Raw genomic sequence first — 12,364 nt, forward strand, 5'->3', positions numbered from 1 at the left:
CTTTCAGCCGGCGTTTGGTTGTAGTGAATGTACCTCTTTGGTGTTGCAGCTCGGCAGAGTAGTCGGGGTATGCCGATACTCGCTTTCCCTCCATCATTACTTCAGGACCCGAGCGAGCTGCCTGTAGGATGGCGTCGTGGTCTTTATAGTTGAGCAGGCGGATCAGGAAGGGCTTGGGTGGGCTACCTGGTGGGGGGCTGCTGCCCGGTACTCGGTGGGCTCGCTCGACCGAAAAGAATTGCAAGAAATTGGCTTTGGAGTAGGAGTCTCTTAGACAGTTTTCGGTAAAGGTCAACCGGTCGGCTCCCTCAGCACGCTCCGGTAGGCCTACTATGCGGACGTTATTGCATCTCTGCCTATTTTCGTAGTCATCGAGCTTGTCCGCATATGTTTTGTGTTTGGTTTCGAGTTGTGTCAGGGAAGCGGATTGCAGGTATCCTCGCGGATGTTTTGGAGGTCAAGACCGCAAGAGGGAAAGGTCTGTTTTAACATCCTCCAGTTTTGTAGAGAGGGATGTTCGGCTGTCTGTAATTGCGTCCAGCAGTAGCTGAGTTGCTGCTTCTAGTTGTGGCTGTGGTGGGGAGGGCTGGGTCCCCGTCGCTAGTTTGGCTGCTTTGGGAGTCGCCGCCATTTTGTGGAGCCAGTCTAGCAAACTGTTCCAGCCTGGCAGCTGCTTCCGTTTTATTTCTTTGGGTTTTGCTTCCTCCCATCCTGCGAGGGATGGTTGTTGCAGTTGGGGTGAGCAAGGTTTAGTGATGGGTTCGGTGTTTGCTGCTATTGCCAGGATGCAGTGCACGGAGCTCAGAAAGTTGCTTCTGTTCAGGTCGCCATGTTGGCCACGCCCCGGCCCTTCCTTCTTAAAATGGCAATTAAATATTTAGGAGCAGATAAATAGGTAAATAGCACATGCTACTAAAAAAAAAAGTACTGGTATATTTTTATGAAAATGGTTTATTTAGATGAAGCAGGGTTTTACATATAAGCTTGTTTATGCAGTATATTTTTATAGATACCCTGTTTGGGTTTTCCAGCATTCCAGGATTATGTGCAGGTTTTGATTGCCACTACAATTGTACCATTGCCCTGAAGACAACACCTTTCTGTTTGTAAATAATCAGACTCAAACCCAAATATGCAGGTTAGGAGTTTAATTTGTTGTTTTGCTATTTTCCTGAAAGCTTGGTGTTTTTTTTTTTTTTTTTTAAGAGATTTTATTTTGCATTTTTAAATTTAAACAACATAAGGGAACAATCCCTTTAAGAAAAATAAAAAGAGAAGAAAGAAGATCAAGAGGGGGAAGAAGAAGAAGAAAGGGGGAGATGAGCTGGGGGTGGGGTGTAAAATCTAAGGTTTACATTTGTATAAAGCCAAGAAGGAGACCTTGTGTCTTTTTTTTTTCTGGGTGTTCAAAGTCGGCTAAGGTGGTGCGTTTGCCAAAAGCCATGCCCCCCATATGGCCTCAAATTTGTCCGGGCATCCGCGGACTTGATACACTAGCTTCTGTTTTGGTAAGGAGTCATTAATGAGCTTTTTCCAGAAGTTCAGCGAGGGTGGACCTGTAGATTTCCAGTGTAATAACAATGCCTTTTTGGCATAGTATAGCAATTGTAAGTAGCACAATTTGGCTGGAGGTCTCAATTGTAGGGTGTCCAGTATACCTAATAAGCATAGACTGGGTGACAATATATTGGGAAATGCTAGTGCCGACTCAGCATAACTGAGCACCTCTCGCCAAAATCCCTTTATTGCTGGACATTCCCAGAAGAGATGGTAGAAGGTCCCTAACTCGTTGGGACATTTAGGGCATAGATCAGAGGCCCCAGGATATATTCTAGCAACTCTTTGTGGGGTAAGATACACTCTATTCAAGAACTTGATCTGTATATATCTATCTCTGCTGGAGATGGTTATTTGGGGTACCTGTTCTAAAGCCTCTTTCCACAGCTCTTCCTCTAGGTCTGGTATGTTTTCACACCATTGTTGTTTAACCTTATGGTGTTGGGGGGTGTTTGTTTGCATTATTACTGTATACATGTATGTTAATACTTTCACCAGATCAGGCCGACGGAGATATCTCTCCAATGTAGTTTCAGTAATTGTTAGCGGCCTTGTGGGGAATTGCGACTGGAAAGCATGTTTTAGTTGCAAATACTGAAATAACATGTTTGTAGGGAGCTGAAATTCAGCTCGAAGTGCATTAAACTGTTTACATTCTCCTCCCGCAGTAATGTCTCCTAGTGTTTTTATTCCCACGGCTGCCCACCTGGCTACTTCAGGCACTGTTTGGAAGTGTAGAAGGTATTTGTTGCCCTATATGGGTGTCCATTTGGACCAGACAGGTTGTTTATTTTGAACTACTTTGAGTGCCCTCTGAAAGGACTCTACCACTGTTTTAATAGGAAGTGTTGTTTGGTAATATGGGGAAATGCCCCTGTAGGGTAATTTAGCTAACGCCTCTAAGGATCCTACAATGGCGGCCTCTAATACTAATGCTCGGTTATCTAACCTCGGGACAGTCCACCAATGAACATACACCAACTGGCTGGCTAGAAAGTATTTTTCAAAGTTGGGCAGAGCCAACCCCCCACCCGTCAGAGGCGCTTGCAACGTCTGAAACGACATTCTGGGTCTTTCACCTGACCATATAAAACCCCTTATCACTGAGTCAAGTGCTTTAAAGAAGGTTTTGGGAGGCACTACAGGTGCGTTATGGAACACGTATAAGAATTTTGGTAGAAAAACCATTTTTAGCAAATTAATTTTCCCTGGGACTGAGAGTGGAAGATTTTGCCACACCAGTGTCTTTTCCTTTAGTCGAGCTAAAACAGGGGAAATATTCAGCTGTTCATACCGTTTTAGTTCCTTATGGATTTGTATGCCCAGATATCTAAATTCTGATACAGTGTTCAGCTGTGTAATGCTACATAGTATACTTTGTGGGAGGTTATCTATGGGGAAAACAAGGGACTTGTCATAGTTCACCTTTAGACCGGAGTGTTTGCCAAAGTTAGTTAGTACTCGGATTAGCGCCTGAAGAGAGTTTTTAGGGTCTGCCAAATATAGCAGCATATCATCCGCGTACAGGGACACTTTCTCCTCCAGGTCTCCTAACTGGAGCCCTATTATTTCTTTGCTTTCACGTATTTGAATTGCTAATGGCTCGATCGCTAAGGAAAAGAGCAGTGGTGACAGTGGACAGCCCTGCCTGGTGCCCCTTTTTAGATATATAACAGTTGAGAGCATGCCTGCTACCATGATTTTAGCTTGAGGGCGAGCATAAAGCGCCCTAATCCAGCCCACAAATCTGGGCCCCAGGCCAAACCATTGGAGGACCTCCCACAGGTACGGCCAGTATACAGTGTCAAAAGCTTTTTCTGTATCCAGGGCTACTACTACCCTGGTGCCCGAGTTTTGATGGCGTACACAGAGATTATTAAAAAGGCGTCTTATGTTTATATCGGTTGCTCTAGCTGGCATAAATCCTGTCTGGTCTGGATGTACCAAATCCCTTATTACTCCCCGTAACCGCAGTGCTAAGATTTTTGCAAAGATTTTCACATCACAATTGAACAAGGATATTGGTCTATATGATTCACATTTTTGAGGGGGTTTACCTTCCTTTGGGATCAATGTGATGTGTGCCTCATAGCAGGAGTCTGGTAGCAGGGAGTCCGGTGTGACCTCATTATATAATGAACATAGTTTTGGTGCAATAAATTCTAGGTGCTGCTTGTACCATTCAGACGGAAGTCCATCTGGCCCAGGGGCTTTCCCTCCGGGTAGACTATTTATAGCCTCCGTAACCTCTTCCGGTGAAATGTCCCTATCTAATTCAGTGGCGCTTGGTTCTGCAAGGGTTGGGATGTCTATGGTATTTAAAAGGGCGGCTAGTCCAGTGTTTGTCTGGTCTGGTTGGAAGTCATATAGAGTTTGGTAGTATCGGGCAAAACGATCTACCATTTCCGTCCTAAGGGTGGTCATAGCCCCATCTTCCAGTAATAGTTCCCTAATGGTCCAGTATGGAGTTTCACCTCTGGCCAACATGGCTAGTAACTTACTGTTTTTATCTCCCTTGTCGTACCAGTGGGCTGCCCTGTATAGTTCTGTTTGCGTGTATTTTTCCGTATAGAGTAGGTTGACATCTCTCTGGCACTCATTAAGTCTATGTGCATTTTGGTCAGTGTCATCCTCTGCTATTGCGGCTTCTGCCTGTGTCAACTTATCCTGTGCCTTCATCAAGGACTCTTCACATTTCTGCCTGGCCTGCTTAATTAACGATATGTACATGCCTCTAGAGTATGCCTTTCCCGCATCCCAGACAATATTAGGTTGAGTTGTGCCTTCGTTTGCATCCCAGTACTGAGCTAGTAATGGGGGGTACTTTTCTGCTATATACTTGTGCTGTATCCACTTGGGGGACAATCTCCATCTCGAAGATCGAGTGTCTCTATCCCATTTGAAGGCCGCCAGTAATGGTGCGTGGTCTGAGCAGACTCGGGGGAGAAATTTACTGGATGTCAGGCCCTGTAGTAGTTCTGGGGTTACCAATACCAAATCTATTCGTGAGAGGGCAGCTGAGGCTCTAGTATAGCAGGAGTACTGCCTGGCATCAGGGTTACGCCAGCGCCAGGTGTCTGTCAGGCTCAGGGCAGAGGCCCATTGAGCTAGTGCCAGAGTGTCTCCTACATTGGGGCGTAGACGATCAATATGTGGGTCCATTACCATGTTAAAGTCTCCCGCCCAGAGTGTGGGTATGTGTCCAAAGTGGGCTACCTTCTGGGTAATCTCATGTAGAATATGTATGTCTGCTGGGGGAGGTAGGTATACGTTTACAAATAGATATGGCCTCCCCTCTACTTGCCCCTTAACCAACAGGTATCTACCCCCTGGGTCTGTGATTAATTGTTCCAAACAGAAGCCCAAAGATCTGCGTATCAATACTGCCACTCCTCTGGAGTATGATGAGTATTCTGCATGGTACATTATTGGTACCCAATGTCTCTTTAGTGCTCTAATTCGTTGGCCTATCAAGTGTGTTTCCTGCAGCATTATTATATCGGCACCAGATTTTCTAAGTATGTTCAATACTATAGATCTTTTGACTTTGTCGTTCAACCCTCTAGTGTTCCAGGACACTACCGTAAAACCTATTTGTGACATTGTATATCCACAATACCATATCGTGCATTATTCTCATTGAGAGGCCACCCGGGAGCCGCTGCACATTTTGGCTCCGTATGTGTGCTTCAGGCTCAGAGGTGCCCTCCCAGCTTCCCAGCCTTATTATACAATTTGCTCTAATTCCCCCCAGCTCAAAAGGAAAGGTTGGAAACAGAGAGAGAAAGAAAGCATAAGTAACAACCCCGTCAATCCCCCCACCCGGTATCCTTCCCCAACCATGAAGATACATTATCCCAAACATAACTTGTCAACCAAGGAGCGTGGTTTCTTAACTGTTTGTGGAAGTTATCCACATTCCCAACAGGGGAATGTCGGAGATAAAAGAGAAAAATATAAAATAAGAAATAAGACCAAGTAGCAACTGCTAGATTGATCCAGCATGTAGATGGGGTAGGTCTGCTGCACTTGAACTGGAGTGCTGTACCAATAACTGTATATTATTCCGTGTCGGCTCGTGCAGAGCGGTGTGTATTTTAGAGCCAAAAACAAAGTGTACATGGTCTGCTCTAATGGACTAGACCTCTTTGTCTATTACTTTGTAATCCGTATGTCTCCAGGTGTGGTGTGGGGTTCCCCTTCACCATCCCTTGTCGGGTCTTCCATTGTAATCCGTTAACAGAAAAATGTTTGTTCCACCGAACCACCTGCCCAAGAGGCTTGTGCAAGGGCGCCCTGTGGGTTTGCCATCGGTGTAGTGTCACCACCCTGTCCTGAAAATAAGTGCATTTGCTCAATATTTTGTACGGCACAAAGAAGTCGTAGAGTCGGGTTCGTGGTCTGCTCTTTTTCTTTCAGTGTTGTGCTCTTGGTGGGCTTCGGGCATTGCCAGGTCTCTGTTCCAACCATTCGAGTGCCTGCTCTGGTCGCTCAAAGAAGATGGCTTTGCCACCCTCCATAATTTTAAGCTTGGCCGGGTATAGCATGGCGTATTCTAGGCCCAGATCTCGAAGCCGGCGTTTGATTCCAACATATGAGCTGCCCTTTTTTTGCACTGTTGTGGAGTAGTCTGGATAAAGTGAAATCTTGGCCCCAGAATATTGGAGATCTCCTCTCTTTCTGGCCTCTCTCAGTGCTGTGTCTCTATCCCTGTAATTGAGCAGCTTGATTAGAAATACTCGTGGTGGGGCTCCAGGGGGTAGTGGTCTCATTGGGACTCGATGCGCTCGTTCCACTACATATTGTGGAGAAAATGTTTCTTGGCCCAGGAGCTCCTTAAGTAGTTTTTCTGCAAAATTTTCTGGTTGGGTGCCTTCACTACGTTCTGGGAGGCCCAGTATTCTGACGTTGGATCTGCGCTGTCGGTTCTCCAGATCATCTAATCGGTCAGTCACTGCTTCGAGTTGTATTTTTATTTGATTTATGTCTTGGGGCAGATGAGCTGTGCGGTCCTCCACTGTTCCCACTCTTTCCTCGAGCTCCCCGGTCCTCTCTCTGATATTTTGCATGTCCTGCTTAATAACTGAGAGGTCCACCTTTAACTCCTCGACTTTGGAGGTAAACATAGAGGTTAGGGTGGATTGGCAGTTCAAGATGGCTGTCATAAGGTCTGCTGGGGTTGGTATTATTTGGCCCTCTGCCGCCAGCTCTGTGGCTGTCGTTTGTGGAGGAGAGGCATTTGGAGAGTGCGGAGAGGAGCTTGCAGCTTCTTGGCTATTGTTGCGGGCATACTGCTCTAGCCGCGCTGCCGCATCCGATTTCACTTTGTGTGTGCTTTTACCCATTTGTGATTAGAGCAGTGTAGTTGGCACTATTACTGTCTAGTGTAGCTTTGATTGTAGACCACTACACCCGATTTATGTATTCAGCACTATCATATAAAATAGAAATGGCTTGTGCAGCACCTCCCCAGGATCATAGGCAATTACATGCTGCTAGTATTTCCTAGCCCTTTTTTGGATTATCACCAACCCTTTATACTTTCTCAGCAGGTGCCCTAGTGTGATTATGTAGTGTTGGGACAGATGCAGCCTCTCTAGTGGCGCAACACTGCAGGCTTTGCTATATATAAAGCCCTTGTTAGGCAGAGTTCATAGCACTAGCTATAGGGAGAAGTCCGGGTAGGCTATGGTGGGCGCCCCCGGGGTTCTGGACTCACCGTCTTGCTGGGGAGTTCCCCCGTGCCGCGCTGATTGTTAGTGTTTGGGCCGGGCTCCTTTGCCGTGCAGGGGAGACGCGTCCAAGATGGCGGGTGCGCGATGCGAGTCGCGCTCGCATTGTTAGGCCTCACTCTTCCTGCTCGTGCTGCGGCACTGAAATTGCTTTCGGGAGCAGCTATCAGCCTCCCGGATGGCAGGTTTAGTGTTCGGCGGGCCGTGGGGACTGCACAGCGCCGTTTGTGGGGGATTTAGAGACTGTACCCCGGGAGCGCCGTTTCAGTGCGTCCTAACAGTTGCCCGGTTGGCCACCCCCCCCCGAAAGCTTGGTGTTTAATAATATTTGGGTTTGTACAAATACTGAATCCGATATTGTGAATCATCAATATCATTGCATCTCCATTTCATATACAAAACATGACTGATGATCGAAGAAGATTGCGTGCATGCTGGACAGGCAGCTCTAAAAATGTGTATAAAGTATTCTAACTGCCTGGATTTAGCAGTTTGTTTGAGTTGTCTTTTGAAGTTCTGGCTTTGAAAGCCAGTGCATGTTATGCTTTGATTGGTGGGTTCTCTTATTTCTCCCCTTCACCAGCAACTGCAGCTTATTCTTGATCAGAAATACACTCACTTCAGATGCGTAGAGAAAATGCTTTATGAATTATGCTTTCCAGGTTACATAGTACAGTGATTGTTTAACACCCCCCTTTCAGGTGACACTTTCAGGTGAATTTGGGGTCTTTATTAACAACACTGGTTTTTAATGTCTTGCCTGTTGTTTTTTTTTTTTTTGTAGCAAATGTGTTGGCAGGTTAATACCCAGCTGTTACCTCTAAAAATAAAGATTTAAGAGCGGATGTCAGGCAGCAGGGATCCTGTTAATGCAGTGACATGGTGGAATGGAGGTTTGAACTTGTATTTGATTCTATTCCCATTTTACAGGTAGTCCAGGAATAGCTGCCTCTCTCCTGCTGGGCATACTCTTCATCAGTCTGTTCCTCATTCTTTCAGTGGCCTCATTCTTTTACCTCAAACGTTCACAAAAACTTCCTGAAATTTTCTACAGAAGAAATAAGGGTGCGTACCATGATCTTTGCTCTGATACAGTCTCTACATAGTGGCTCTTATATTTGTTGGCACTCAGAAGATCTTGGGGGTTTTCTTCAATAATATAATGCATTCCAACTGAACACAGGTGTACAGTGCCCCTTGAACACAGCTTCTTTTGTGTCTTTTCTATTTTGGGATTCGGCTTTACCCAAAACCCTTTGTGACGATTTGGCCAAATACCAAACAGACTCCAAACCCTAATTTGCATATTGCAGAAACCTAACCAGTACTGTAAATATATTGTTTGCATTGTGGTTATCCTATTATTCGTCCTTAAAGGGGCATTATACACTTGTTTTTAATATGAGGAAAATTATTAAGCCTTGTGTTCTATGTAAGTTTTTGTATTAAATACTTATTAAGGCTGCTTAGTGTTTTCATTCAACAGAACTATAAGGTTAGCTTTTTTTTTTTTAGTTGGGGATGATCAATGTATTTTTAGCATAAATATTTTTCTATCTTCTTATTTCTAGCATCCATCTTTCAACCCAGTGAAATGGTAAGTCATACTGTCTTCTTTTCCCAATAGCAATCTGCATCAAAAAGCCAATCTAAATGACAAGGAAGGGGTTAAGCATTGGGGAGGTGGTGGCAGTTTGGCCACATCAGACCCATAATGTTATGGCTTAACTCGGACACCAGGCCAGCACTCTAGGCATTCTAGGCTATTAATAAACAATAGTGACATTTGTTGTTTAATTCTTGGTATGCGGCATATTCATTGGAGATTTTTTTATTTTTTTTTATTAAGGCTTCTATGATTCCAAATCCCAAATCTTCAGGTAACTATTTAAACATTCCAAACATTTTCTAAGACAATTTGATATGTGTAGTGGGCCAGTAGCAAAAAAAAGCTTTATATACATTTGTAGGTTTGCTTTTAGACTGTTTTTGCAAAATGTATAACAGTGTCCTGTTTTGTTTGAAGAAGTTGGTGTGTGGTCTGGGTGTGTCAGGAGATTAATGAGAATATGCTGGTACCAGAAAGACTGTTTTCAGACCCAGGCCCTGTAGTGCAGGCCTGGACTGGCAATCTGTGGATGCTGGCAAATGCCATAAGATGCCATAGACAGAGATGTTTAGAAATATTTAAAATCCCAGTCCGGACCTGCTGTTGTATGACATCTGAGGGTCCTAAATGACTTGTATTTTCAGTATGTGTACAGAGCAGTAGTTGTACAGAAAGCAAGACCTCCTTAGTAGTTCAAAAACAAAGCATCTGGACCAGATGTCATAAGCCCCCAAGTACTTTGTGTGTGTGTTTTGTCTTTTTTTTTTTTTATTATTAACCTAAATGTAACTTTGATCCTGATATTGGTGAAGAGACTACACACTAGTGACTTGAGCTTATTTTTGCTAATTATTTCAGTTCGAAAGCCAAGGTATGTTCGCCGTGAGAGGTCACGCACAACAGCAGCTCCAGATTCTTCAGCAGAAACACGAGTGAGCAATGTCTAGTTGCTTCTGCCTAATCAGCCAGCGCTGTTAAGATCACAAATCTGATTGGCAGAAATACAGTAAAGCCCTTAAAGAAGGGTGTGAACAAATATGACAACTTGTGTCTTTTCCGAGGTTTGAACTTTACTCTTACAAAGCACTGAATAGAGAACAATATTATTAATCCAACTGCATCAATATGCAAGCAGTATGCAAACAAGTTTAAAAGTAGCTGGCAATTGTTGCAAAGATCCATGAGAACAATGAAGGAAATGTCACAATTAACTGCTCATCAAATGGCACATTAGACTGTTTTTATCTTTTTTGCTCAAATCACTTTGTGGCACAAATGTATGTATGTATGTATGTATAACTTTATTTATAAAGCGCCACAAGGGTACGCAGCGCTGTACAGTCTTACAGAATACAAAATTACACACAGGGAGGACAAGTGATATAATAAATAAGTACAATAAATACATATATGTATATATATATATATATATATATATATATAAGTGCCATGTGGTATGAGACACAGTAGGAAGGAGGTCCCTGCCCCGTAGAGCTTACAATCTGAATGAACTGAATATATTTCTTTTATGCTTATTTTTTATAATTTAGATTTCTTTTTTGTATCTGCAGCAGCTTTAATAAATTAAGTAATTTAAAACATCCTGGTTTGCTAGCCAAATGTATCTGTAAAAGTGAAACGTATAAAGACAAATATACTGTTTACAAGGAGTGTTTACATTTAAGAATAGTTTATTGTGTATGTTACACATTACTACTTTGCATATTTGCTATTATACTTGTATGAGGGCTGCCTTGCCCCAGCTCAGTTATTCATTCACGTCAGATAAATCGGACTGAAATTGTTTAATATCTCGGTTTTATTTTGTTCTCTTATTTAGCATCCATATATAAGAAATTTGTTAATGGAGTGTCCTTTTGGCTAAAGATATTTTGTGGTCAACCTTGCAGAGGAAAGTACTGCTCTGTATCTTTGGAGGGGCCTGCCACTCTGCAGCTGACCCGGCCCCTGCCTCGCCACCTCCGTGCCCGCTAGCATGCATGCACACATTTTCTGTATGAAAAGTGCCTATAGAGGAAGCTTTCTTCCATAGTTACGGCACTAATTATCATGCATTTGCACTTACAACCATGTATTGTGCCTTACAGGAGAAGGAAAGGCTAATAAAGAGTTAATCTCAAGATGCAGGCATACCTTCAGTTCTCTCAATAGTGCCCTAAAGTCTTCCCATATTTCTTCCATTTAGATCAGTGTTTTTCAACCTTTTTTGGGCAAAGGCACACTTGTTTCATGAAAAAAATCACGAGGCACACCACCATTAGAAAATGTTAAAAAATGTAACTCTGTGCCCAGCAGCAGTGCCCCCCTAGTATATTGGTGCCCAGCAGCAGTGCCCCCCTAGTACATTGGTGCCCAGCAGCAGTGCCCCCCTAGTACATTGGTGCCAAGAGCAGTGCCCCCCTAGTACATTGGTGCCCAGCAGCAGTGCCCCCCTAGTACATTGGTGCCAAGAGCAGTGCCCCCCTAGTACATTGGTGCCCTGCCTACGGCACACCAGGCAACATCTCGCGGCACACTAGTGTGCCGCGGAACAGTGGTTGAAAAACGCTGATTTAGATGATCAGAAGCCTCATAGGAAAAAAACCACTGAGCTCTGTAAAGAAAGCTCCCATAATGCCGCACTCCTGCACCAAGACTGGTGTACATACTAAGACTATGAGGAAGCTTCTTGCTGATTGGCTCAGATCACACATTCCTAAGGGGGGGGGTGAGTTCATAGCATTCTTGAGGGAGGGGGGAGCAGTAGAGGTGAGACAGGAGAGAGCTTTGTGTCTCTGGCAGAGGAAAACAAACAGACAAGTAATCCTGTATCTTTTGATAGAGGACTCAGTGCAGCGTTTCTGTGAGTGCTTATGGCTGTATTTACATAGATCTTTCTGATAAAGATTACTTAGTTTTTATCTTTCCTTCTTCTTTAAACATCTCCTTTTGGGTTCACCTTATAGCCACTGCCACTACAGCTGTAAAACCTTTCTGCGTGGCTAAGCTTGCAGGGACTGTAGTGTGATATGCACACATTCCCATACTGCATTCTTTAAAACACAGTATTCATGTGTTCTGTCAATCAGTCACAAAGCTATTAAGGATTAAAAAACCTATATCTTCGTACTAAATCGAATTATATAGTTTACAGTATTTTATAAACATATGGCCATAAGCGACCTCTTGCTTTTATACAGGGCACGTTACTCCAAGGTGACTTCTAATATATTCCGTATCAGTCCAAAGCCACCTGGAAATTACCACCTGGAAATCTGACATCTGTTGTTGGCAAGCTATTTGAATGTTTGCTTAGGGATCACATTCAAGATCATATTCTGGAGAATGGCCTTATAACTAATAATCAGCATGGCTTTATGAGGGACAGATCATGTCAGACTAATTTAATACCTTTTTACGATGAAGTAGAAAGATGGATAGTGGGTTTGCAAAGGATAGGGCTACT

At 43.7% G+C, this 12,364-nt stretch overlaps 1 protein-coding gene across 4 annotated transcripts in view; it reads left to right on the forward strand.

Moving 5' to 3' along the window:
• c1orf159 (chromosome 1 open reading frame 159) overlaps positions 1-10,707 on the forward strand; it is a 33,076-nt gene extending 22,369 nt beyond the window's left edge. For 3 of the 4 annotated variants that reach the window (XM_018095417.2, XM_031905136.1, XM_031905137.1), the window contains exons 8-11: positions 8,220-8,354; positions 8,861-8,886; positions 9,139-9,169; positions 9,757-10,707. In XM_018095417.2, coding sequence (XP_017950906.1) covers positions 8,220-8,354; positions 8,861-8,886; positions 9,139-9,169; positions 9,757-9,845 — 281 coding nt within the window. In that variant the 3' untranslated portion in view covers positions 9,846-10,707. 4 annotated transcript variants of the gene reach the window in all.
• Positions 10,708-12,364: the final 1,657 nt, after the last annotated feature.

This window comes from Xenopus tropicalis, chromosome 7 (assembly GCF_000004195.4).
Source record: "Xenopus tropicalis strain Nigerian chromosome 7, UCB_Xtro_10.0, whole genome shotgun sequence".
In the NCBI taxonomy this organism is placed as follows: Eukaryota; Metazoa; Chordata; class Amphibia; order Anura; family Pipidae; genus Xenopus; species Xenopus tropicalis.